The 27,183-nt window shown below is 43.8% G+C and overlaps 2 protein-coding genes across 2 annotated transcripts; both read right to left on the bottom strand.

Annotated features, from left to right (window-relative positions):
* Positions 1-6,428: 6,428 nt before the first annotated feature.
* On the bottom strand, positions 6,429-7,404 carry LOC128298160 (transmembrane protein 234 homolog). The gene is made up of 4 exons (XM_053033901.1): positions 7,295-7,404; positions 6,865-7,216; positions 6,624-6,783; positions 6,429-6,539 (listed from the first exon to the last, which is right to left on the bottom strand). The coding sequence occupies exons 2-4, from the start codon at positions 7,081-7,083 to the stop codon at positions 6,472-6,474; spliced, it is 447 nt and encodes a 148-aa protein (XP_052889861.1). The 5' UTR covers positions 7,084-7,216; positions 7,295-7,404; the 3' UTR covers positions 6,429-6,471.
* Positions 7,405-7,739: 335 nt separating this feature from the next.
* LOC128301029 (uncharacterized) lies at positions 7,740-18,760 on the bottom strand. The gene is made up of 8 exons (XM_053037330.1): positions 18,673-18,760; positions 10,295-12,296; positions 9,986-10,226; positions 9,493-9,923; positions 9,285-9,420; positions 8,918-9,216; positions 8,746-8,837; positions 7,740-8,668 (listed from the first exon to the last, which is right to left on the bottom strand). Exons 1-8 carry the CDS (start codon positions 18,758-18,760, stop codon positions 8,142-8,144), a joined length of 3,816 nt encoding a protein of 1,271 aa, XP_052893290.1. The 3' UTR covers positions 7,740-8,141.
* Between the last annotated feature and the right edge of the window lie 8,423 nt (positions 18,761-27,183).

Below are 27,183 nucleotides of genomic sequence, written 5' to 3'. Positions count from 1 at the left end.
GTTGTCGCATAAACAATGCAACCAAGCGGAAAAGATTGTTTACGCCAGCGGCTAAACAAAAAGATGAGGACAAGTGGGAGGGGGGTGGACCCCATTCTCGGTTACCCTTCCACCGACGATACAACTGTTGTTAATGGTTTTCCAAATTTGCTCAAATTGAATTTCAGGAAAATTGCGTCCATCCATCGCATTTGCACAAAACATCTGGAGTTGGTTCGAAACTTTCTTCGTACGGACCGGAATGTGTTTTTCAGTCATGATCCAATCCTTTTCATGATTTGAATCGACCAATCGACGTTTACCAGGAAATGTTCACGCAGGAAGCTTGGGAAAATACACACAATCCCGTGCGTACAACGGTGGGTGACTGTTTAATTGAAAAGTTATGCCCTCGTGTGACTGATTCCGGCGGTCAGATAGATGCGATGTTTTCACTTACTGTCGCGTTAGCAAATTGACAATGTCCAGTAACCGGTGCCGTGTATGGTGCCGGAAGTTGTGGGCTATGTTTACGCCGATGGAAACCGGTGGATCCGAGTAGATTAATGATGTTTTGTGTTGGTTTTTGTCCGTCAAGATCGATTGCAGTTGATTGTCCGTTGCGGGCAATGTGGAGTAAGCAAATTATGGATCGGTCAATATGTATTGATTGTGGAAGTACAATTTAGGGGTGGACATGAATTGTCCGGACGTTGTAAAAACAGCAACAGCAAACTGGTGCGATTTATAACGTATTGTTGTAGACAGTGCACAATGAGTTGATAAATTTGTTGACTTATTAGTGTTTTTTTACTGCTTTATTTGGTTTTAATTTAATAGCAAAATAATAATGAATAATTATAATAATTGAATAATTTAAAATTATATTCAAAAACTTCAGGACAGTAAAAGCAGAAAACTATTACAACAGGATTAACAATAACATTTTTTGTATTTATCGAACATAGTACTTAATGCATGTTTGAACAATTTTTGATTTTCTATATCCTGTGCTTGGTCCGCAAGTTTTGTTTTAAATTGGTTTCCCTTCCTTTTCAAACAAAAGCACTGACAAATCTTTTTTGACAGCTGAGCACTTTGACGACTATAAAAATCTGCAATTTTGTCATAAATTGACATTTTAAAAATTTCGTCTCATCAATAAGTTTAATTAAAAGGATAATATTAAAAAAATAATATAAATATAAGTTTAGTTATAAGGTGTATATTAGTTATATTCGTTTTTTTCATATATATTTTTATAAATACTTGATTTTCGATAATTTGCGCATGGTATACTGTCTGTAACAAAAATTCGTTTTTTCTAGAGAGATCCATTAAATGCCCATTGATTTTTTCCGCAAATATACGTCAATCCGGTATTTGAAACGAATTAAAAAAGTGTTATTTCAAAACTTCTTGGAATTACATGTCATCTTTTTGTGTGCTTCTGAATATGAATATCACGTTTTTTTAAACGAAACAATTTTTAATAGTTCTTGACAGTAGATGATGGTTTCGGGCATTCCTGTTACCACAGTTATGCAATCCGATATCTGCTACAATTCAACAAAATGGTGATTTTTCGTACCACTATTATTCTTCACCAGAGAAGCTGGTTTTTGTTATAAATTATTCCACCGTTGCGTGAATAACGCTCCCCTGGTCGTTTGCCTTAAAATTTAAACAATACACCAACGACTCGTTCACACACCCTTGCGAACGTTTTGCAATATTCATTCTGATTCACGAGCGGAAACGAACTCTCATGGAGCTTCAATCGAAACATATTCCTTCCAATTTTACGCCCACATATCCCTTAAGGGGATGATGTAAGTTTCCTGTGCTCCTGCATGCTGTAGCCGAGTATTTGAAAGATAATTCCAATCGTCCCAAGACTAACAAAAGAAGCGGGCATTGTGTTGTGTCAATGTTTCATTTCAATTCCTCGGGTATTATGAAACTGATCTTTCTGTTTCTATTTCACTGTGGAACCTTGGTCTGTCTTGCCTGACGGTTAGTTATCTGTGACATGACCTCGTTTCCGTCCTCGTCTTTTTGCACTGGTTCAGTCGAGAATTGAACCCAAACCTGGAGAGTTTTCGAAGAGCTCATTAGCCTCTTTTCTATTTGAATAATTCATTACATCAAATCACAAAACTACTAAATCAGTAACGAATCTAACATCGTATCAAACTAGATATTGACAGCAAGTAAAGCGCACTATTCACACAAGTGATGTACGGTCGTTTCATGCCGAAAATTAAACGGTAATTAAAAGAGTTATCGATTACACAATTACATGTTCACAGCGCTTGGTGTTGGCCGTATTTAATGTGTACAACGTACGTGCGACGTTTTCAATGGGGATAGCAAGCATAATGAATGGAGGCTAATGAAAGCAGCTTTGGTGTGCTGAGCTGTGAACATGATGGGAAGAAACCAGCAGAGGATCCTGAAGACCATTCGCAAAGGAATCTATTATACCGTCACGCTGGGATAGGACCGGATAAAACCCCGTACCAACTATTCAAATACGCTTCTCGTTTCTGCTTCGACAGCGTGCATGTAGCGACTCTTACAGTTCGTTCGCTGTCAAGCTCATGTGCATGATGAGTTCCCAACGTCGAAACGGCACACACGTAAGGGGCGCATACGCATGCGAAAAAGTAAACGTGTTCGTCCTTGATCGTGATGTTCGCACACAGTCACGTCAAATGACGAACAAATGACAATTAGAGTGCCGTCGTAGGTCTTCAAATTACTTTTACCTCCTTTCTATCCACCCGCGCTCTATCGCACCGAGAGCGTGTGATTTGATTCTAATCAACTGGCCGAGGAGTTCCGCCACTAGCTTACGCCGCACCAGGCGCCTCCATCGATCCACATTATCCTTTCCATACAGCGTGACACGCTAATCTTGAATCGTTTACCCTCTCTGGTATATTAAATGTAAAATTTGCTACAGTGCATTGTTTCCACGTCTAATCACGGCAGTGCAGTAGCAGCTTAAGCGGTACGATTACCGCCAATCGAAGTTTGAACTTGATTGAAACGCTCGCTCGTAAAATGGCATTGATTTTGGGCGATATGCCTTTGGTACTAATGTTTTCAATTAAAGGTATTGTTTAGTTATTTTTTAAACAACTTTCACGTAAAAGAAATTAGTTTAAATAAAATTTCTGTTCAAATACTGATGTGAAGAATAATATCATATCGTATAGCTGTCGTCTATAGAGCGTGTTTCATTTAACCTATTATTCATTACGTTTGTGCTGTGCCTGTCGTCGCCCGTTATAAATAATACCACTTAACGAGTCAGAAACGCTTTTCTCGCAACACTGCCCTGGGAAGTAGTTCATCGATTAAACAGAAGAATCGGAAAAAAAAACCAAAAAAAAAACTCTAATTCCCCTAACAGCGAATGACAAATCCCTGTCCTACCGAGATCTTTTCCAGGTAGGCAGGACAAAAACAAACGGCAACAATTAATGCTGAACCGTACAGAGCGCCGGGAAACGGGACGGCTACAAACAGGAACCATTCCGTTTTCGTCGCCCTTTAGTCACTGCCATTTGGATGGTGGTAGTAGGGCTGTGGACCGCCAAACCCAACACTGGCAACATCCTGCCAAACAGCTACAGCAACGGCGAAACAACCTGTAGACACCGAGGCCCGGTCGCCGGCCGACGGGATGGTTGTGTGATAATAATAACGATAACGATTACGATTATAATGTGCGAGTCCCGTGCGTGGGTATTGTCGGTGTGTTAGTGGGCAGACACGACCCTTTTTTTCTCGACACAATGATTGACACTTTCGGGGCTGAGGGTAACACTTACTTTATGCCGTGTTCCGTTGCCGTGTCCGTCCGTTTGCGCCGGGTGTGAGAATTTGCTGATGCTGGAATTACCACAAATCACTGCGATCGCACCATGGTACACACTCCGGCCACAAAGCACACCGACCCGAGTTCACTGGTAAACAACGGTGTGGTCACTTCGCTTCGCAAAACGCGGAAAATTCTCGAAAATTAACCTGCACGATTGTACCACCGTCTGCGGACCAACACACACCGACACAGAAGAAAATCACGTTCCCCACAAATGGGTGACGAGAGTCCGTGGGCGTTAGCGGGTTCTGCTTTTGTGCCGTCCGATTCGCTCGGTGTCTCAACTCGCTGTGAGATGTGTCCGCATCGAACGGCGCGTATTAATAACATTCACCTGCGAGCTGCAACCGTAGCCATTGCGTAAGGGTGGCCAGTCGAAAGAGCGAGACGGTGAGCTTTCCGATTCGTGCGCCGAAAGCTTCCGAAAGCTTCCGATTGGGAAAGGAAGCGCGCTTCCACCCAAAAAAAAGGGTTGCCATACTGTTGTGGCGGCTGGCCATGGTGGTGTCTGCAATGGAGGAATTCGTTGTCGTGCAACGGTCGGGTTTCTCATGCGACGGTAGCTGTTCCATCTGTTCACATCGGGAACCTTATTTTTTCGGAAGCCTCTTCCCCGTTGCTTTGCCGCACGTCCCGTGACTCATTCCGACACCATAGTCAACGCTTTTCACGGTCGTCAACAAACGGCACCAATACACTGCCGAGCGCGCACACAAACACATCATCGAATCCTTTTCCCGTATCAAGCATTGCCTACCTTCGGGCGTTTTCGTTAGATCGGAGCGTTTCATTCATAAGAAGGCGCAAATGCTTCGTACGCAGCGTGGAAAATTGCGCTTGCAGGAGCCAACGTGATGCGACGCAGAGCGTTTGTTTTGCGAAAGAAGAAAAAAACAACAACAGCAGCAGCACGAACTTGTCTGAACTGACCGATACCATGCGGGAGCGTTATGCGGTGGTAACGGTAAGAGAGCAAAAAAAACCCCAACGTGCTACATAAACAATGCCATACGAACAACGCGAAGCGCAGCACATCTTTTCGCGAGCCATGTGGCCGTAACGTTGGGATGAGAGTTTTCGCCAAGGTGCGTTGCTTTTGCACGGAAGCATCGGTATGTGAAGCCGGTATTTATGTATGTGAGTGTGGGGTTTTTCTATTGGGTGATCAAGAATTTTCCGCATTGGAGGTGGAAAATGTGTGATTGGAAGTTGGCTGGAATAAACCGAAACATTCGGAATTTTAAACTGTGTACATTATTCCTACTAGTAGACGGAGTTGCTGCTTAGCGAAACTCAATTAATTTAAATATCTTGCTGTTTACTAATTGCTACGATTGTAAGTACCATCCAAAATCTTGCCGAGATTATTCAGACATTTGGTACGACTCTAAATCAAATGCATCCTAAACTACAACGATTTGAACGATCCATGAATAAAACATGTCGCTTGCACATGGAAACGACAAACTTTTCCTCCTTCGTATTCGTTCAACGTGCCTACGATTATGATAAATAGCTCCACTTGTAAACGACTCCCTACTTACGGAGGGCTTATCGTGCCCATTACCACCACTCTAGCATGAGTAGTGTACCGACGTACAAAGTTTCAAATATATCTGCAAGCATCGTGCTACCAATCTTACGCTCTCGAACCCCAATTCCACCAGAAATGCAATTTCTTATTCATGACCACTTTCACGAACGGGGGAGAATTTCTGCCAACGGAAACGGATTTTGCCCGTTTGCCAAAACGGGCTTTGCGACTGGGAAATGAATAGTTTTTCCACAAACACACACCCGCGCCCTAGTACACTTGGAAATGACCGTGACCGCGAGTAAATAGGAAAGGGCAAAGAAGCAGATGAGTGGGTGACCTCAGTGACGTTCTAAGCCCAGGAAAACTTTTGCGTTTTTGATCAATGCAGTTGATGCTCTGTTCGCTCGGTCTCGCTCGCACACATGTACTCTTCGAATGTATGAGCACATACTTCCGTATCTTCAACCGCAGCACGGCCTTTGAGATTCTGTTTGTTCCCGGGAGTTGCTGCGAAAGCAATTAAAATGAAGAAAGGAAAAAAATACCGGCACAGCCACGATGGGACGGGCAAGGCATAGAATTATTGCATGTCAATGTTTAGTGGTCCATGAGCGAACCGGCTCTATCGCAAAGGAAAACAATGACCAACTGTGTCATCTGGGTCGCAGGCTGCATAATTGGGTCAGGGTAAAGTTTAATTTATGCTCGCAGCATAATAAAGCAAATAACAACTGCATTAGGAACAAGATGGGTTTGTGTTTTCAATAATAAACGCATTTAAATGAATCTCCCTCCTACCTATACTACTTTGCAATAGCTCTGCAGTGGAGAATAAAGCATTTGAGCGCAGTATTGTTTTCGAAAGATGTTTTTGGTAAACTGTTTTTTTGTCGTTCGTCATATACAATAATAAATAATTATTAGTTAATACTGGGTGTGTTGAAGATGATAATTTAAAATTATTTTCATTATAGAACTATATATTGTTAAAAATATTTTAATTTATTTTGCCAACGTACACGGCTAATATTAGAGATACTGTAAATAATACGTTCAGAATTTATCACAATACTTTATCTATTCCACAGATAACAGTTCCCAGTATGACTAGAGCCATTCCACAATAAATTTCTAAAACGAATTGTACAATATTTTATCAGTTCAGCGGAAATCTACGGACATTTCAAAAAAACTACACGAACATGGTTTACTTACTCCAGCCTGATTGTCGTTCTCCTAGCAGTCGCGCGGTTATGGCCGTAAAGACGAATGTTAAGGAGTTTGCCATCGGGACGGTGAGCGATAGTGCGGTCCTTTGAAGAGTTAAAACATACACGATGCTACCCAATTGATTGATAAGCAATGGAAGTAAATACTGTGAAATGTACCATTTCAAAAACATAAACATAGGACAATCATTAAGCGCGAACAATGGATCGTGGAGCTATGAACTCACCTGCCAACGAGAGATAAGAAAACAAATTTCCAGCCAAAGCTGACCCAATTTGCTGTTTGCCTTCAGTTCGTTGTATCCGATACTGCCGCGTTTGATGAAAGGATTGGTCGATCCCCACATAAAAGCAACGAGTAAAATGCTGAGCAATGCATAGATATCTACAGCATCTTGTGTAATATCTGCCTCGGTTCCAGTTGGTGGATTCTCAGGAGAATCCATAATGCAATGAACAATGGATTTCTGCTTGTTCGTTATTGATAAAGTTGACTGTTTGTGAAACAGCTATTTTTAATTGTGTTTTTCGCACGGTACGTTACAATGAAATCAAAAGCACAATGTAAAAAGAATCACACTGAAAAGGTTGTAGAGAAGCAAGACAAACCGAAATAAAGAGCAATCAACTAATTATTATGAAAAACTACTAACTTACACTCCTTTTTGCTAATTACCACAGTTTGCAAAGGCTAATTTGGCGAATAATGTAATAAATAGGCAAAGAATCTCAAATTAGCGCCGGCAATTCTGACTGCACACACCAAGGAAAACGTAAACAACAACATTGCAATTGCCAGCTGTTCCAGTGGTGTCAAACCAGCCATCTTCGAATATTATGTTCGAAATTCGAACGAAAAATGACGTTTAGCCAGCGTTTCATCCATTCGAACTTTCCGTTACATTGAATATTGTAACAAGTGATGCAACAGTTAATTGATGGTAAATGTATGAAACAGTTGTTACTCCAAGCATACAATATTAGGAGATTTAGTTGACAATTACGTTTCATTGAATCGCCCTATTCATTTGAAAAACGTTCGTGAACAAAATATCATTTTCTTTCTTTCTTGTCCGTACAACCATTGACCTACCATTTGTTATACTCGTACTTCAATGACTCTTTATTATTAGAATATTAGGGATCTGAACGACACGCATTGTTAAACAAAAATCAGTTTCGTTTCGTCTCGTTGCCATCATCATCTGCCGTCAGTCGTAAGTGTGTACGATCAACACTTGTTAAACTTGGTTTCAGTTTTGTTAAAATGGAGCTGAATTAATTCTTTTAAAAATCCGTTTGTTTCGACTGGTTTTATTCCCAATCGTTGGCATCATGGAACCCTGTTCAGGGTGTGGTAAATTAAACTATTCTTTTTAATTCGCAATACCGCTGTCGAGATAGAATTTGATTTAACTCCGTATTCTTACATGCTACATTCAATTAATTAGTATGAATTGATGATTTTTTTTTGCTGCAGTCTACATGTTAACCGGATGCCAAATCATCGGCGATACTTCAAGTTGGACCCACTACCGGTTGTACGTGAAGGATACTGTGCGATCGAGTCCTTCAAACGTCTCGAGCTAGGCAGTGTGGTGGAAGCGTACGGAGTGGCTAATCCACCGGTGTCCCTTGGTCCACTCGACCGTCGCTGCTGGTCGGCACTGAGCCGTCGAGATTGCTCAAACGAAGAGCTCTTATCCGAGTCCGGATCGTCGCGCCCGGACTGTGCACGGTGTTTGGGACGACTGAGCGTAGACTGGCTGCCGGTAGTCGACTGGCGGCTAGTCGCACCGGAACGCGGCAGGGTTGAGATCGGTTTCGCCTGATGTTGGTCCTTGTGGTAATCGATTTCATAACCTTCGCGAATGTTTTTCGGCTTCCAGGGCGCCAGCACCGATATCGAACGCGACACGGTACGTGTCATGGGCTGGACCTTCTTGGAAGACGCGACCGAATTGTTCAGTGACTCGCGTGAATACGCCCGACGACGTGCATTTGCTATCTGAGGGTGCGGTATATCACCAACTGCGGAGGGAAAAGAAGATGGCGTCAGTCTTCCACCATGAACCAGGAAACACGCTGTCTGACTGTGACTAACTTACCGGTGGTTGCATGCAGGAAAACTACACTGCGCTGACTTTGTTGACTAGATTCACCTTCCGTTCCAGAGCTGTCCAGAATGCGATCAATGTCCCTGCAATAGCAATAGCGGAATGTAAGAACCTCAAGCATTCTACGTCTAGTGCGTCCAGTGCTAAAATTCCTGCAACTTGCCTGTTTAAACTGTCCCGACGCTCGAAGGCACGTGCCGGCTTCTGTGGACCCGATGGTGGCTTTTTGTGCTCACTCCGACTACGACTTCCGGGACGCTGATGGAGCGGTGTCTGCGATCGTTCCCCGTCTATCAGATCGACAGTGTTTTCACGCGATCGATGATGCGGATACGCCTTTCTGGCCACACGTTCCGGTGTGTAGTCTCGCGTAGTGGTCCGTTCCATCCTATAGTCCGACGGTGATGGCGATCTCGCCCGGTAGAATGAGCTCGAATGTTCCTCCGAGCGATAATCTTTGCCCTGCGTGGAGAGTTTTCTTCATTAGTACAGTTGGTTTGACAGTTGTGTGACTTGGACGGCAGACTTACCCGCAGGCTCAGCTCATCCTCTTCGTCCAAGTTGTGCAACGAGGACGAACGATTGCGAGCGGTATCGCGCATCTTGGGGGCCGTGTCCAGATCGTATGCACTGCGATATTTCTTGTCCGATTTCGAGAGATTACTCCTATGGTAAAGGTACAAAAGTGTTGCACTAAGAATGTCTATCTCCTCCTACATCCACATCAGTAAAACTTACCGTGCCGATCTGTACGAGGTCGCATGCTGATCGCCATATTCCGTATCGGTGTCGCCAAAGAAGCGTAAACTCTTCGCCTGCTTCGGTGGTGGCGTTTTCGTGTCTGTGCTGAGGTTCGGTTTCGAGCTTGACTTCTTGCGCGACAATCGATCGAACGATTTAAACCATTCCGAACGGGAGGACGATTGTTTCTGGCCGTCTGGCGGAGAGGACGCTGACAGTTTCGAGCTCTTGAAGGAAAGCGAGCGCTTCGCTGAGGATGGGCTGGATTTCGGTGTCGAGAGCCGTCGACGTGTGGCAATGTCGGGTACTCGGGACCCATCGGCACTATCCGAACGGAGACTACCGGCACGGGAGTGCTCCCGCTTATCCGAACCATCCGTGCCCATGCGGACCAACTTCTTTCTTGTAGAGCTGACAAACTGTTTTACCTGAAGAGGAGAACCAATTAGCACAGGGAAGTTCTGCTGCTGCGCGAGGCATCTTCACTCACCTTCGCTAGACCACCGGCCTTCTTGTCAACCTTCAGGGAGGGTTTCAATGTATTGCGGGAATAGCTGCGACTAGCCGAAACCTCATCCAAACGTGGATCATAGCGCGATCCATCATCGATGCTGCGTTCACGGTAAACGTGCCCCTTCTTCGGCTTGCGCATACAGCTGTTCGTGTGTGTTCGCTCCATGCGCAAGAAATCCTCACAGGTGCGTACGTTTTCCGTCAGTGTGAACTTCGTCCTGTAAGGTGGGTCAACTCAGCAAATATGAGAAGCTCGTCGAAGATGGCGATCTCCTTCACTACTTACCCCGAGATGAATTCCTGATTGAACGAATCTTTGCGAAAATCGTTCTCAATGCCCGAATCACCCTTATCGACCGCATTCCGCGTGGTGTAACTACTGGCAGCTCCGTGCTCCGGTATGTATCGGTTGAAGCGCTGAATCTCAGTGCGCCCAGCCGATCCTTCGCGATCGTACACCGTCCTGGAGCTCGTCACGGCTTCCACGTTATCGCCCGGATATTTGTACCGCTCCACGTACTCTTCCGATACGGGTTTTCCATCTCGATTCACAACCGTCTTTGTGACGAACGTCTCTACATAGCCACGGGAATTTCTTCTCGGCACGGCATTGCGTTCCTGGGACGGCTCTCGGAAGGTAGGTGTTGGGGAGAGTGTACTCCTTCGTACCGGTGACTCGTGCCGATCGAGTACTCGATCCACCGATCGACGTTCTGTGGTCGTGCGGTACTTGCTTGTACTGCTGCTGGCCGCTGTCCGATGTGCGCCGGACGTAAGTTGTATCGGCACCGGGACGGTTCTTTCCGGTGACATCCGATCGAGCAAATCGCGCGACCCGATGCGTGATCGTATACGAGACTCGAGAATTTCACGCCGCTGGGCAAGCTCATGGAACTCCGGTAGATGTTCCTTCCCGTCCGCTTGGCCCCGATAATGGACGCTGTAGCTGTTGGACAAATTCTTGTCGACCGGTGTCAACCGCACGACACTAGGCGCGATTGGCGGATCCTCGTCCGAGTTGGTGAGAAACGATTTCGGTGACGTTCGGGATGTGTTGTGAGTGGTGCTGCTCGATGTGTGTACGTAAGCGGACGATTTATAGCGTTGTTGCCGGCGAGAATAATCTATCCCGAGACCCTCGTCCTCATCGCTGTTCGTGTGCAGCTTTCGACGAATCCCATTGACCGAGTGGGGCGAATGGTCTGCTTCGTCCAAGCGATACTTCGGCAGCGGCGGGCTGGGACGTTGCGTAGTGTCCAGAAACCCACCCGTTGATCTCACCTTACCGTCGACGGCTGTCCACATGGTGGTGCTGGTTGGATCTTCCTCCTCGGTAGAAGGGTAATGCTGGTGCTTGACGGTGTGCTTCGATTTGTTTGCCTCGTTCGCAACGACTTGTGCGTATACGATCGGTTCTCCTGGACCGCGGGTGTATGAGAATCCACCGCCAACGATCTGGGCCGGTGGTGGCGATGTGTGACGTTCGGTGGACAACCGCTTGACGATGTTTTCCACCGTAACGCCCTTGGTAAGGTGAGGCTTTTCCGGTGGTAGCTGGGAACTGTGCAGTGCGTCCTGTGATTTGGCAGTGTTGGTCGAGCGCAGCAGGGTGATCGTTTCCATAACGCCCGGTTTCGGTGTGTTTCTCCTCGACGGTTTGGGCTCCTCGGACACGGCTCGCCCGCGACGTACGTACGCTGTCAGCGGATCGGTCTGCTGCGTGTACTCGAGCGGTGATGCCTCGATGATCGGAGTCAGTGGGTCATTCTTTTTGCCGATGGACCGTAGATCACCCAGTTCTTGCGTGGCCCGCCGCGGTACTTTACGCTGCTTCACTAGAGTGCCGTTCCGGGATGCGCTCGAACTACCGACATCACTTTTACTACGTCCAAGGGTGCTTCTGCTCGAGGGTGCTTGATTGAAGGTGGCCGGTGCCTTTAGTGCGCCAGGCTCATCCGACTGCTTGCGGCCGAACAGGTTCAACAGGCTCTTGGAAGGTTTTTTGGAAGCGGCGTCACTCGACGATCGGGTGACCTTTTTCGTGCGTGACTTTGAGCGCGATGGCAGCGAATTGAATCGGGCCGCACCGAGCGGATCTGGGGGCTGCTTGGTGACGTTGTTCGACGCTGTTGTACCACCGCCGCTCACTCGGGAACGATCGATTTTATCGGCCTGAGCAAGAACGAATTCGGCTTCCCGACGAAGCGCCTCCTGGGAGAGATTTTCCGGCAGTTCCTTACGGACAGTTCCGTTCGCCGGAGAGCTACGGGTACCCTCAAGCCGAGGACCTGTAATGATAAAGCAGATGGAGCGGTTTGCTGTAGCTGTGGGGCTGTTGTGTTAGAGTTAAGCTGGAGGATGTATTTCGTAAAGGGAAAGAGTTTTCTCACGACCAAAAGGTACAGGAACCGGAACCACCCGTTCACACTACTACAAGCGTAAAAGGCTACACCACTGCAAGCAACGATACAAGCATCCCCAAAATCAAACACAACTACAAATACAATCTAATTTTTCATTTGGATTTACTTCAACGAACTTACGCAGTTATAAATATTCTAAAAGCGATGGTAAGTCTGAACAAGAATTCAGCTAAATTGCATTTTAGTTTATTAAAAGTTATCAAAATGAGGAAACGTATATTATTGTTTATTATCTTTACCAAAGAATCGTAACGTTGATTTAACCGGTAAGAAATTTAATTTAGTACTATGGTAAGTACACGTAGTCCCCGAAATACGCGGTTCCTCGTATGCGCGGACTCGGAGATACGCGGTTTTTGGAAATTTGACAAGTGAGCTAGTTTATTGTACAATATCTAAGAAACATTGGTCGAAAATACCTTTTTATCAAATAAAACATTTATTTCTAACTTATTTTAATGCAATCTTTCTAAAAATCGCCTGATTTGGTGAATAAATTAAGTGCAGAGAAGGAAGTCGACTCTGTGACTTTGAAGTATAAACGAAATTGCACTAGGATTCGACATACGCGGAAATTGGAGCGTATCTCGGGGACTACCTGTATTCAGAAAGGAGAACGCCAGGAAGTATGTAAATTGTTGTACGAGTACAACAAACGTATGCTCTATTCCTCAACAAATGTATTGGCCAAAAAAAATCAAAGTATACTTTTAGGCGCTTTAAGTCAAATGTCCAACACAATGCACATGAATAGTTTGTTTGGATTACAATCAGGTTAATTTTGATAAAAAATATATGATCTGAAATGTAATACAGAACGTTTATTTTTTTTACTGGTATGATTGGTTTAAGAAATACAGTCATTAGCATTACAAAAAACATCAGCTTGTCCGTAAAGGAAATGATAAAAGAATGCGCTACATCATTATTAGCACATTTTATATACGATCAGCCTATAATGATCGATGACCAGTGATCAGTTGCAATGATCTCGAGCTCATAAAGGAGCTACCTTTCCGATGGATACATAAATTGGAATATAATATCGTTAATCAGCATTAATGTCTACAAAATGGCAAAAAATAAATCCACCAGCATAACACTACACCTAAAAAAAATAACCACCCCACTTAATAACGCGGAAACGTTATGATTGCCGGCGATGGATCCTTCGTTCTGCTAATTACGATCGTATGCCATTCGTACGAATTTGTGGAATCGCACCGCATTGAATGACACCCGACCCGTCTGTGGAGCCCGGATCGCAACACTTCCTGGAGCGCCCTTACTACAAGACGACCTTGCTACCGAACGGTTGCCTTTCACTGCAAAACGCCGGGCACACTGCACTTGCACTCGCCACCGGCTGGAATGCGATCGTGAAATACAACAGCCGCCGCACACTCACACGAAAAAAAAGGGAAACAAAATAAATCAACCCCACAACGAACCGATCGACCTGTCCATTTGGTGCAGGGGAGATTTTCACGGCAGCCACCTACCCTCTGCTGGGCTCCCTTAAGGTCGTTTGGTGGGGAAAAACAAGGGCTGACAAAGAGAAAAACTTAACCCGCTTTTGTGCCGGCGATGAAATGCGCACGGCGGTGGGCACTGACGGCGCTGAATAAATTACGCTCAGCTCAACAACCCATCGACTCGCAGAGGTCCCATCAACGGGTGGCTTGCTGTGCGGGTCGTTCTAGCATAGAGCATTGCTATTATGCAAATGCTTCCCTTTCGCCCCATTCAGCGCTGCTGTATGGCATTCGATCACCTCGAGGGTATTTTTCGCGTGCCCAGCCATAGATTCACTTTTGCGCCATACACACGTACGGATCGCTAATCCGTGGTCTGTGCGGGGCCCGATCGAAGGAACCGGTCAGCCACCAGGGAGGCTTTATCACATTGAACCAAACTCGATCACTCGAGCTCGTGCTACCAACCATCTCGCTAACGCATGTCGCGACACCACGCAGGCATCATAATGGTGACCGAACGTAACCAAGTCACCTGGCTTTAATTTACGGCCGATGGGTCGGCAAAATTTGTAAACATCGTGTAGTGGCCATGGCAAATAAATGAATTACACACACGATCCGTGGAGGTAACAACAAAAAGAATAGAAAAAATAGTAAACAATTGGTTTTAGTTAGACGTCTTCTTCGTGCGGTGCACTTTTGCACTGGACTGTGTGCAGATTACTGATCACATAAACAGACGGTTATGTGTTTACTAACCCAATGCTCTAACGTCAATTTCTGTAAGTGGGACTATTTTTGCCACACATATACACACAATTACTACACACGCACTACGAACGGCGTAGGTATACTAGGGTAATGAGTAAAGCGATTGCTTTTATTACGTATTTAAACAACTAGGGCGCCAGCTGAAATTTTAGATTGAATTTGTTACTCTGCGCACAATAAGCATTATTCGAATGATCGTCTTAAATGTGTTTAAACAGCTGTCATCTTTTGCGTTACTGGCCTTGTACCAATATAAATATGCGCTCTGAATTAAAAACGTTGAAACAGTTGAAATACACAATTTATCATTAATTTAAAAACTGGCTTTAAATATGGAAGCGAGAAAAAACTTTACTTGGAAAGTAGAGTTTTATTAGAAGATGCGGCGTAGTTCCTGTTTAATTAAAAAATTTGTTTCATTCTTTAAATATACCGTATTTAATATAATATTTCTAAACAATCAAAAATGCTTCAAAGGGTCTGTATGAAGTCCATTGATTTTAACAAAAACTTTCAGACAAATGCAAAACATTGTTACAAAAGTAATCATTATCATCATCAATACAACCAAAAATAATCCCTTTTATAGCATGCCGTCCAGTTACAACTGGATGAGAACTCCTGAAGTTATGCAAATATTTGCAAATTCTAGGAATCTGGACAGAACATAAATTTTTGCATAGTTTCAGGCGTGACGAACACTACAATTCACTCAGTGCATTTAATACCTATAATCGACTTCTTTCAACACATAAGATAAAAAACTGGTCGTCGACCCATCGGCATTGTAATTGAATTTTTACAAGTATTGCAACTTTTAGTATTACTTCGAACTTTTGTAAAAATAGTAATTTTACTAGAAAATTGTTTTAAACACATGAATAAGCATATAAGAAAAAAACTCAATAATAAACAAACGTAAGTGTTAACTTACTTAGTTATTTAATACAACTGCAAACTAATTAGCAACTGAAGAACTGAACAATACCTGACTAAAAACATCTGCAAAAACATCAGGACGATTTTCTCCTACCGTTCGTCGTAATTCATCGTCCACTGTTCCGCCATTGCAATGCAGTCCCACGAGATTGTACAGATAAAAGACAGCGTCCGACAAAAGGGCGAAATAATAAAAAGGAACGACCTATGGCCAAGGTTAGTTGGCGTTATCCCATTCCGGGGATGCCTAGAAGATGTTTCCCGTGCGCGGCGCACTTCACATCTAGCTGATACGCAAAACGGTTGGTGCGGCCGTGCGTAGCGTGTAATTTGCAGCTGACAGGTATAAATGGAATCGGTGCGGCACTGATTGCAACTTTGTTGCAGAAACATCCCTACCACCGCAACCGCATTCGATCGATCGTCCACTCAGCAGGAGCTTGACGCAGAATGGTGGAAAACTCGCGCGCAGTTTCGGACGTTTCAAACGGCGACCGGGCAACGGTGTACGGTACACGCACCCGTGTGACAAACCGACGGCAGAAAGAAGCAACCGCGATAATAGTCGCTGGCAAGTGCTTCGGCGCATAGGATGCGAACGAACGCCACCAAACGCAAATTGCTTATTACAATATTTTAGATGAATAAGTAACACGGCCCAATTCTGCGCCTGAAGGGTGGCTTTGGAATGCTTCTGGGCGGCAAACAGAGTGTGAAGAGTGATACGACGACTAAAACAAACTAACAGAGCTTCCTCGGATAGCAAACCAACCAACACATTGGATGGTTGGGAAGTGGATGGCCAACGCGAAACATGTCCCAAAACAAACACGTCCGTTGTTCGTCTAGATCAAGATGGGCGCTTCGAGCGGGATGGAGGTTTGTAGAAAACTTGTCCACCACGTCAGTTTCCTTTTTGGTGACGTGAATGAAGCTGTTTGTACAACTACTTCCACTAGGGCTCTCGCTGAAACCGTTCCAAACCTTGCGGCGCAAAAGCTCAACAAAACCACACAAATCGATCGAATGTAACAGCGAGACATGGTGAATATTGCTTCGGAACTCTTCGTAACATGCGATAATTAAATCATCCCAGTAATGGCGACTGTGACGACAGACCCCTGGTAAGATAAAAAATCAAGGAAAAAGTCCAACCATCATGCAAAACCGTCATGGCACTTGGAAAGCAGTTCACTGCGTAGGAGATCATCCGTTGCAGGCCGCTTTCGGAAACGCTTACGCCCACGGTTGCTTCCGATATTCGCCATCATGTTCAGCGCACGGAATAATTTATGCACACAATGCTCCAAAACAATGCGCTGTGGGCACCTGTGCTGCTCTCTTGATTAAAGTGTAAGTGCTGCAGGGTGCAAATAATACACGGTGTTTGTATGCAAGTTCCTTTTTTGTCACTCCTTTGTTCGAGGAGCTTCTTTGTGAGGCTTACTGTGGCTGGGCCCTTGAATATATAGGCCATTAGGTGACTTTATTTGTTAATTAATGCGCCTACGTTGCCATTCAATTTAATATGACATTGGAAATCATTTAATGTACGTTCCATTTCAGCTCTCGTTTATGACATTTACACACATGCTGTGCTTTAAAGTAGATTTAATCAGATTAGTCTTTGCATCGGTGTAAGAAACACATATTAGGCAAAACTTTACTAAATGCATTAAGGTTATTTTACAATTTTTGGATACTTGATTTATCAAACGAACATATGAGTTAAGACGTTACAAAATTATTCCATAATCTGCATAAATAAATATAATTTTGATGTCAACTTTTTCATGCTTAACTATTCGATATTCCTCAAATCTTACGCTTAAATTTAACCACACATCTTTAAAAGATGTTTTTTAATTAAAAATGGCGTTGGAAGAATTGTTTTTCAAATAAAATTACTTTAAATTGAATTGATATTGAATGAAATTAAATTTAGATAAATATGGTTCGTATATTTTTTAGTTTTTAATATTCATAATTTACATTTCTTAATTTATCTTCTTAATTTGGGAATTATTCTTTTTAGAAGAGTGTGTTGAACATTTCTTACAATGATAACTGAAGTCCTTTAGACGATCATACGATGACACTTTTGAAAATCTTTGAACAAATATCGTTCATTTGGAAGTGATTTCAATTAATCCCCACGAAAAAGATCTTTAAGAAATCTTTCATTATAATTAAACAAAATATGCTGGAACACGCTAGTACTACAATATTTCTCTAGCATAGAATTGAACAAACAAACCAACGCCTACAAGTCCCACATCAAACCTTCGTACGAATACTGGTTTTATTGCTACCAGAAATGAAAAGCCCCACTGTGGGTGTATGTCCGCACGGGAAATGGACCGATCGAAACGTGCCCAGTTTCTAGGTGAATCCTACGAAAGTTTATCGCCATTTGTCAACCCTCAGCCCAACCAATATCTAACGAGGAAACATCCGCGCATCCGCGTATCCGTGGGCAATGACGTGACGACCGGGTCGCTCCAGTTCTAGACGTCAGCCAGCCAACCGACGCCCAATCGGGTGTGGTATCCATTTCACCACGGCTAGTAGTTGCTGTTGGTTAATAAGTGTGTTATCGTGTTGGTTACGGACGACGATCACAACTCGACCGCCGTAGAGTTAGATGCAAATCGGGTGCAGCAAAAACGTAAGTGCATTGCGCTACGGTGCAATTAGTGTGGTGCTGATTCAAGACGCTAGTGGCGTGTTTGAGAAACGGGTTGGGGGATATTGTTTTTCTGAGTCATTTTCACCGCCGCAGTAAGGTGCACGGGGTGTGTCAATCGCTCGGCACGGGCCGATGTTAATAAACATGACATTAAAACAAACAGAACCACCAAAGAGACAAACATTAACGGGGTGGAAGCGATGGAAGCTCAGTTTTAGTGCAAGAATGGAAGGGTGTGTATAAGTGCCAAACAAACTAACAAACAAAAAACCAGAACAAAACAACACAAGATTGTCACAAAGGCAAACAAAAAAAAACAATAGGGTGGGAGGGACACTAGTAAATTGACGAGTGGTACACTAACCGATACGTTTCACGTGCACGTCCCTATTGAACGAGACACGTGGTCCCGGCGAGGTGCCGGCTACGGCAGACGTCTCGACCTCTGTCATCCTCCCGTCCGACTGACTACCGCCTTGGACAGGGTGTGCTGCAACCGACGATCATGGTGGCTAGCGTTATGCTTCTAGCACGACGGTTTGGGACTACGGGGCCAGTACTGTCTACAAACAACACCCGAACTACTGCTTACCAACGAAATTCTACCGAAATGAATTTCGAGCTTAGAAACAATTTTGCTATTTTGGAAAAGGGATGGAAAGAACAGATGATGTGAGACGGATGCAACATTATAATGGATGGTGTGGTGTGGTGGCCGTGAAAAGTACGAGATGAACCGAGCACAAGATCCACAGGCTGGCATGCATTAATTTTAATTGATTTGTTTCGTCTATTTTTACTCAGGCACTACTGCACGCAACAGGAACCATAGAAAATACGCTGAATAAAGGACAAAATGGATGCCATAATGACAGATGATCGAAAGTGTTATAAGTTGAGCAGCGCTGATTTTACAATTACTTACACATTTAGTCACTTTTAAGGTTAAGGACACGTAACGATCGTGCTTGGTGTGCATCGCGTTCGTATGATACGATGTTGTGCTATTATAATAGAAGTGGTTGTTTAATTTATTTTAGACTTGCGATGTCTGCACGATGTACACAAAGGAAATAAAGAAAACAAACAATAAAATCAAATCATTCGATCGTGTAACCATCGAACATAAACATGTGTAGAGGGATGTAATTATGAGGGAGTAACAAAACTCATTCTAATTCAGAGTCTTTGATTGCATAAACTGAAAAGTTTTTTTTTTGTTCGTTCAAAGTAAAAGCTCAGCAAAGTCAGTCAGTCTCAGTCTAAAAACATTCAAAAATAAAACCTATTTTAAACAAAAAAACGATAAATTGTTAGTGTTTGTAACTACTAAACCGAGATATTCTAATTGAAACTTTATAGAATAATACTAGCTATAATTCATGCTTAGGCATTTGTAATGAGATTGTAGCTACTATATTTTATAGCTACAGAATTCTTTGCTAACAGGAAGCTTTAATTTACTCACAACATCTACTAAAACTAATAAACCGAGATATTCTAATTGGAACTTTATAGAATAATACTAGCTATAATTCATGCTTAGGCATTTATAATGGGATTGTAGCTACTATATTTTATAGCTACAGAATTCTTTGACAGCAGGAAGCTTAAATTTAATAACAACATGTAGCTATTTCAAGAAAGTCCCTCTAAAACTATCAGTTAAGCCAAATCAATGTGATCTTTCTCTCTAATCTACTTAATACACTACAATTTACAAAATAGCTCTCCATAAATACGTATCGTTAGTATTTTATAGTTCTGTATCATGCTGGAACGCGATTCCAACTGATGCATCAGTGCAGTGATCCTCGTTTTGCGCAGTGAACTAATTATCTGTACACCATTCTTTTGTTTACTTTTTGTTTCGAAACATAAGGTCCGGTTCGTTACGCTGACAATCATTCCACTTTGCCAAGAAGGGTATGGCGTTACACTTACCGCTAGTAATTCGGTGAAGTAGTTGGCACAATGCTCACCAGCAACAGACCACCCCGCAATCGCAGAAAAGTTCCGAGTCTGTAATCAAAAAGAATTAATAGGAATAAAGATAAACATCGGTACTGATATTGAGGGTTGGTAGAAAGAACCGCATTTCCGGGCTGTACTGTGTGCATTCATCACGTGACCTTGATTTCAGTAGTTCCCTGTTTCGTTACAGTCAATTCAGACAAGCAGTACTTCAAGCAGTAGGCATCTTCCCTTCCGAAGGTCGCGTATCGGTAGCTTCATGACCTACGGTCATTTTGCCAGATCGGGAAGAATCATCCCCTGTCGAAGAAGCTGCATTGACGTATCGTTGCCCTTATGGAATGTGTGCTCTAGGATGTAGCAGTCTTCGAGGTTTGTATCGCTTCTTCAGCACAAACACCGTTGCTTCCATTTGCAGGTCGTCTCCCCCTGTAGCGATCCTAGAAGCTACAGCACGAAGGTGATTTCGTGAAAAAGCCATACGAGCTCGAACCACCACCGTCAGTACAAAAAGGAGGTTGCCTTCGCTGTGCCTTTTAAGGATTTGCTCAATGAGCTCAACTCGGGTTCGGGCTCAGGGTCTTCGCGAACGGTGGAAGGGTTCCGTTGCGCACGGTAAATGCAGTCGTGGTCGCCATCTCCGCTGTGGTAACGATCGCGAAAAAAGGGTTGTTTGTGCCGGCGGCGATGATGATATCGGGCGAAAGAACTGTTAGTGATCGCGACCCAGCGGATGTTGCACGTTCAATGTTTGCAATTATTTGACGACGACATTGGTGAGGTGGACATTTTTGTTGCTAAATTTGACAAGTACTATGCGTCATCAGCTGTACTTACTGTTGAGAAACCTTATCGCATTATGATGTATTGCCTTGATCACTATTCCTCCTTGAGCATTCTTGTTGGAATTGTAATGATCCAATTAACGCAACACTAATTTACTCTCTTTAAAGATACTTTCGATCTTATAACGAATATTTCATTGAAGACCTCTTATAACGCAAGCAATCTTCAATATATCTCCCGAAAGCAAGCATTTACTTCTCCATGTCATATCTCTCTTCTATTCAAGTCAACAAGTAATTACCAAATCAACAGTTGAAGCTAATAAGAGAATCATTAAAACATCCTTCAATTTCCAATTTCCAACATCCACTAGGCGAGTTTAATCATGCCACGCCAGTAAGCCTATTCCACAACCAATTTCGACACCTCGACTCCCAAATGGCGTAGCAAAAGTAAAACCGCTCCACTCAACAATTCAGCTCGACAAGCTTCGTGGGGCGGAAGTGATCATGAATTTATTGCCATTTTTGCATACGCACGCGCCACAATCCTTCTATCCCGATCGCGTCATTATGCGGCTTGGGTTTTCCTCTTCTCGTTTTGCATCCACCTACTCGCCACCAAATGACGTTGGTGGCTATATAAAGCGGTTCCTGTAAACATTACTACCCTTGGGTAGAGTTAGTGGAGAAACTATTGGAACACTTCTAAAAACAAAGTTCCAGCTTATACCATCATCGCCACGGATGGTCCGTTAGATGTTTGGGTGTTAGAGGCCAACGGTTGAACCAGAACTAGGCCACTAGGGGCGCCCGGGTTCGAGATTTGTTTTTGGGGAGAAAGAGTGATGGAGGGAGCTAGGAAAACAATTCAGCTAGCTCAACCAACCCCGGGTACGGAAGTATGAAGTCATCGGGTAAGCTAGATGTGGACAGCATGCGTAAGAATGCTCCATACAGGGAGGTGAACCGAAGAATGCAAACACGTATCCGGAGCAAGTGTGGGCTTTCAACTCGCCTCACACCTGGACCTTTGTGTGCCTTGCGGACGGATCGGAACGGCAATGGCAGCCATTTAGTGCGTAGGTCGCCGGTACGTCCAAGCGTCCCCGGAACAAATCGAAATCTTAACCCCCTCGCCGTATTCCGCCGGCTGGGCGTACCTTTCCAACGCAAAATGGTGCACGGGGCGTCAATAAATAAATTATTCCAACCCGTACCCGCATTCTCCACCGTACGGCAGAGCCTCAGCCTTGAAGGTGACGATTAACATAGCGATGTACGGTGGCCAACGCAAAATATGTAGACTATTTGCAAAAATGCGCTCGTTGAAGGGTTTGCTGGGCCGCCATCAGATGGTGAGATCAACGAACGGTATCTTCACGATCGTTACCGTGGTGTTGACCTATCGGAACAAGCGCTCTCACTCTTCCTCGTCCAAAACGGGAGTTGATGATTATACACTACCAAAATGGTGGCGGTGGAGAACCGTTCCGTGATCGTTCCGGAGGCGCCATCTTGTACCAATGTCAATGGCAAGCGGTCTTTAAACCGCCCGCTCTTCTCGCTAGCCTAATTTTGACCTCCAGACGCGGCTCGCTCACTTCCTACCCAGACCATATATGGGAAAGCTCTCAAGTGCGACCACGATCACATTTGGACGACCCCAACATCTGTCATCGGTGCGTGTGATTGGCCGGGTGTTCCAATGTCAGGGACGGTGTGTCGTGATGATCCCCAAGGTATCCGATGTCTGCAATTGCATCTTAATAAGTCATTAAACGCAGATTTATCGTCAATTTCGACAATAAACAACTCCCTGTGGATAGGCTTCCGTGTTTTTTTGTTGTCGTACTTTTTATCCCTCTGATATGACATGATCATTTCGTCACGTTGTGGCTCTCCTCAGAACGCCAGCAGGCACAGCAACAACGTGCTAAACTCTATCCCAATTCGATCTTCCATCGATCGCCAAACGACCTTCGAAGGCTCTAGGTGGTTCCCTTGTTTTCTTCACACCGGTTTGGAACGTTAATTATTCCGGTTTTCTCCGGAGTTCGGCGTGCTCCGTGTTGCAACTGCATCACCACGATTCACACAAAGCCTTTCCCTTCCCAAAACCGAAACACACACACAACCGGTCGAAGAGGTCCAGCTCGCCCGAGGTACGAATTCGATTGGTGCGCTAAAGTTCGAGCTCATTTCGCATCGGATTGAAGCTTCTGAGCAACGTCGGTGCAAGCAGTTGGAGAAGTTTTCCGAACTACAGTGACTGTTAAAACAGGAATTCGCAGCAGCAGCAGAAAAAAAAACGAGCAAATCAATCTGCAAAACCGAGTGCGGTTCAGCATTTGCTTGTTAACCGGGCAGGATTTGAAGATTTCGGCTCGAGAACCCGGAGCGATCAAGAAGCAACCACCGCCGGGCCGCAAAATTGGGCTCCATAAGCAATCAAATGAAACAAATCGCGAAAATATGCTAATTGTGTGCTGATTAGGATCGATTTCGTTGGGCGTCGCCAATTAATGGTGGGGCTTTCGTACGGTGAGCTCGAATTGACGATATTAGGCGAAATCAAACAGAATTGATGATTCGTTTTTTCAACTTTTTTTTGTAACACTTTTGTGCGGAGGAATAGAGCGGCAAACGAGCACGGCAAAAGTTTAACATAGAGGTGGAATGCTGTTACTGATGAAACTCCCCCTTCAAGAGCGGTGAATTTAACGATCGCAGGAGAAGGCTTGATATTATGGTCAAATTTTCGAATATAAAGATCCTACAGCAAACAGCTCGGAAAGATTTGTGTTCGTAAATATTCGGAGGCAGTTGCTGGTTTTTATTAATTCAGAACAGTTTTTTTTCATTTGGTATAAAAGCCTTCCGCGATAATCTGTTTCTTCCTGTGGTATGTTCCGTTCGGACCCTCGCCAGACGGCGGGTCCACACGATCGCATTAGCAAATGATAAAGCGAACTTCCTAATTTGTAGGCGCTTGGCGAAATGGCGATGAAAGCATTTCTCTGCTGCGTTCATTATTTCTTGTCGCAAGCGCTTCTGCCGGGTCTTAACAAGCGTTTAACAAATGGCTGGCGAGCGTCTGTTTATCGGCTCGCGGGGAGGCATACTTTTCATGGGCCAATTTACGACATTTTTTTTTTTTGCGATAGTGCGCGTTGCACGGGTATCATTTGGGTGTTTTTTACGGTTTGTCGCACCGTGTGAAGAAAATTTTTCTATCAACGCATAAAAGTTAATCGGATTTGGGGAGTACAAGCGCTGTTGCGATCTTCATTATGGCAATTCCTTTGCCTTGGTATTGGTAGGGATGTTATACATTAATATATTCAGTTAATATATTTAAAACAAATATGGAAACAGCCAGCACTAGCTAATGAATCAAAAGAGAGCAATACATTCACGGATTACATACCACGATTATAGAGACCATAAAAGAAGATCTTCGTCTATCGTCAGACACTAAAGAATGTAACTAAACGAGGCTCTGTGAGGCTCTGAGGTACACAATATCTACAGTTAACAGTGAAAAACAGTTATTGTATTCCAACAAATAGAAGGTGGAACGTTTAGTGAAAGACCCCATTCATAGTCAAAGCATTCAACAAGGATCCTAGATGCATTTACCCTGTTTGATTTTAGACGACGATAGGATTAGGAATTTTATAACAAAGTTACCTTATAATATTATAGCACACATTTACCTATTCTTCTACAAACTCCTTCGCCATTTTGAAAAATAAATATCTGATTTAGAACGATAAGCCATTTCAATTCCTTACAAATGTAAGGTGAAAGTGGTAGAAATATGTTGTTTATCGGTGACATTGAAAATCTCCATGAATTGTCAGACATTCATGTAAGCTATACTAATAAAACATTTATAACAGTAGCATATGAACTTCCTGATAAACGTCTCCGTAAGCACCATGAATTAAATATGCTGTAGACTAAAGCTTCCAGGTGTTCAAGCAGTTCATATTTGATATAACACAACAGATGTCACAGGTGCAAAATGGATGTCGAAGCCAGTCCTTCTCAATACCTAATATATCCCATACCTCCACTAATATTCTATCATAAAGATCTAAATGCCAAAACCTAATGTTACGATCATCAAATTTCAACATATTTTCGCCCCAGCATCAAGCCACTGCCAGAGCGGATCAACATGAAACGATAACATTTATTGACTGCCCAGGTGTTCACTGTTTGGATTGGAAGTTTTCGCATATTCACCGGCCGTAGTAAAAAAAAACACCAAGAATCCAGTTCTCTTTCCGCAGCCGGACCGTAGCAACATTTACGCCAAAAACCTGAATTCAACACCGACAGCAAATGTCGCACAAATCTGTCCGTTTGCGTACCGAAGCATTGCTCCGCTCGGTCCGGGCTTCAGCACCGATCCAACGCAATTGTCGAAACGCATTGTGGGGGGCGATCGGCCGACCGAAAGATTGCTGATCGCGCGCGCGCGTCCCTCAAGGACGCCTATTTTCGATAACAGACCACGAAGTCCGAGACACGATATTTTGCAACCCCTCGCAATACGCTCTGGGCGATGGGGTTTTTTTCTCCTTTGCATTTCTTGTTTTCTTTTGAAATTGGACCGACAACCTGTTTTTACTGACTCGAAATAGTGGCTTATTTCGGGGTGTTTTTTTTTTTTTTTTTTGCTGGAAGGGGGGATTGTTCCACGAGCGGACATAGTACAGGGGAACCGTTTATTTGCTTAATACCCTCTGGCAATGTGGATTTAGTGTCCATAGATTGGGGTGATTTTTGTATGTTATTGTTGGTGTTTTGGGGGGTGGGAGGTTAAAAGGTTGAGCAGAAAGATCCCTCCCATAATCGGGTGAACCGGTTTTGTGTGAAGATGCTCGTATTTATCTGGGCTTAAGCGTTTGTCAATCTTCCCCATCGAGATGAACCAGTTCGATGACATTAGGCGCCCGCTGCTATTACGATCGAATGATCAAAATGTTACCCAAGGTAGCCACTATGAAGAGTTACATCTTTTTAACCCATTTTTATCATTTTTTGATCTTTAAACCACAAAGCACAGCTTAACGGATGTGACATATTTTGAAAGGAGAACAGTTAAGCAATAAAATGAAATGATTTATGACAAAAATCGGCTGAAGCGTTCTTTTCTGCGCAGCGAAACGGTGTCTGATAAATAAATTTACTGCTGGTATTGTCATCTTCACCCGCAAACAACCGTTTGTCTTCATCTTAAGGATATTGTGCGAAATAACTACTCATCAGCCACCATTTGTATGCTTCCTTTCCACCCGCGACATGTAGCCGCTCAATTATGTTGCAATCGTTCGGTGACACTGTCGGATATATCCCGTTTGCCAGATACTCATGAATTATGCAAACAAACTTTTTTGTTAGCACCTTTTAACAGACCTTACCATACGTTACCACCAATGCCAATGCCGCTAATTGTATTCCAAAAAGAGTGTTTTTTTAACTCGAGGGAGGAACAAAATAAAACTGCTCATTTAAATCTGAATCCCCGCGGAATGTGTCGTGTTTATAAGTTTGTCACAAATATTCGTTTGCAAAAATCGTGCACCATGCCAAACATTGTAGCCCATATCGTTGGCACCGACGGTGTAATGGAAATACACCCATTCAACTGCCAATTTAGTGACCTCATTGGGTAGAAAAGTGTCTGATTGAGGTGAAAAATTTAGCACCCCATTGCGAGACCGAGGTGGGGAGAGTGAACGTTTGTCACGAAGTCGAAGCATTGGGCGGAAGTTTGCAGTTGTCCGATAAGCTTCGATTTTGGTTTCGGTTTTTTTCTTCGAGTGCTTTCATCCTACAAACGAAGGTGCACGTTCCTTCGGTGCTTAGCGCTAGTGTGATTAACATGTTTAACTAACCGTGAACCATTCGGACGCAAGGGTGACAGCAACACGTAACGAGAGCAACTGTGTTGCGCATTGGTATTCTTCGATTACGGCACCCTTAAAAAGAACGATTAACACACGCTTCCTTAATGGGTTTTTTTTGTTTTCGCGGTTTGTATTGGAAGACGTGGGTCATACCTTTTTGACACGGCACCATTCAGACGGTTAAAACCTTGC

This window comes from Anopheles moucheti, chromosome 2, assembly GCF_943734755.1.
Source record: "Anopheles moucheti chromosome 2, idAnoMoucSN_F20_07, whole genome shotgun sequence".
NCBI classification, from domain to species: Eukaryota; Metazoa; Arthropoda; class Insecta; order Diptera; family Culicidae; genus Anopheles; species Anopheles moucheti.
The sequence above is the reverse complement of the archived record's forward strand: the minus strand, read 5'-3'. Positions and strand labels throughout refer to the sequence as shown.

Coding starts and splice junctions, on each gene's coding strand:
- LOC128298160 (XM_053033901.1), bottom strand. CDS start 7,083: ATGGATTCTCCTGAGAATCCACCAACTGGAACCGAGGCAGATATTACA. Junction 6,784..6,864: donor TTCTTATCTCTCGTTGGCAG/GTGAGTTCATAG, acceptor TACATTTCACAG/TATTTACTTCCATTGCTTAT. Junction 6,540..6,623: donor AGAACGACAATCAGGCTGGA/GTAAGTAAACCA, acceptor AATTCGTTTTAG/AAATTTATTGTGGAATGGCT.
- LOC128301029 (XM_053037330.1), bottom strand. CDS start 18,760: ATGACAGAGGTCGAGACGTCTGCCGTAGCCGGCACCTCGCCGGGACCA. Junction 12,297..18,672: donor CGTGCACGTGAAACGTATCG/GTTAGTGTACCA, acceptor TTATCATTACAG/GTCCTCGGCTTGAGGGTACC. Junction 8,838..8,917: donor CGTCGGGACAGTTTAAACAG/GCAAGTTGCAGG, acceptor TTGCTATTGCAG/GGACATTGATCGCATTCTGG.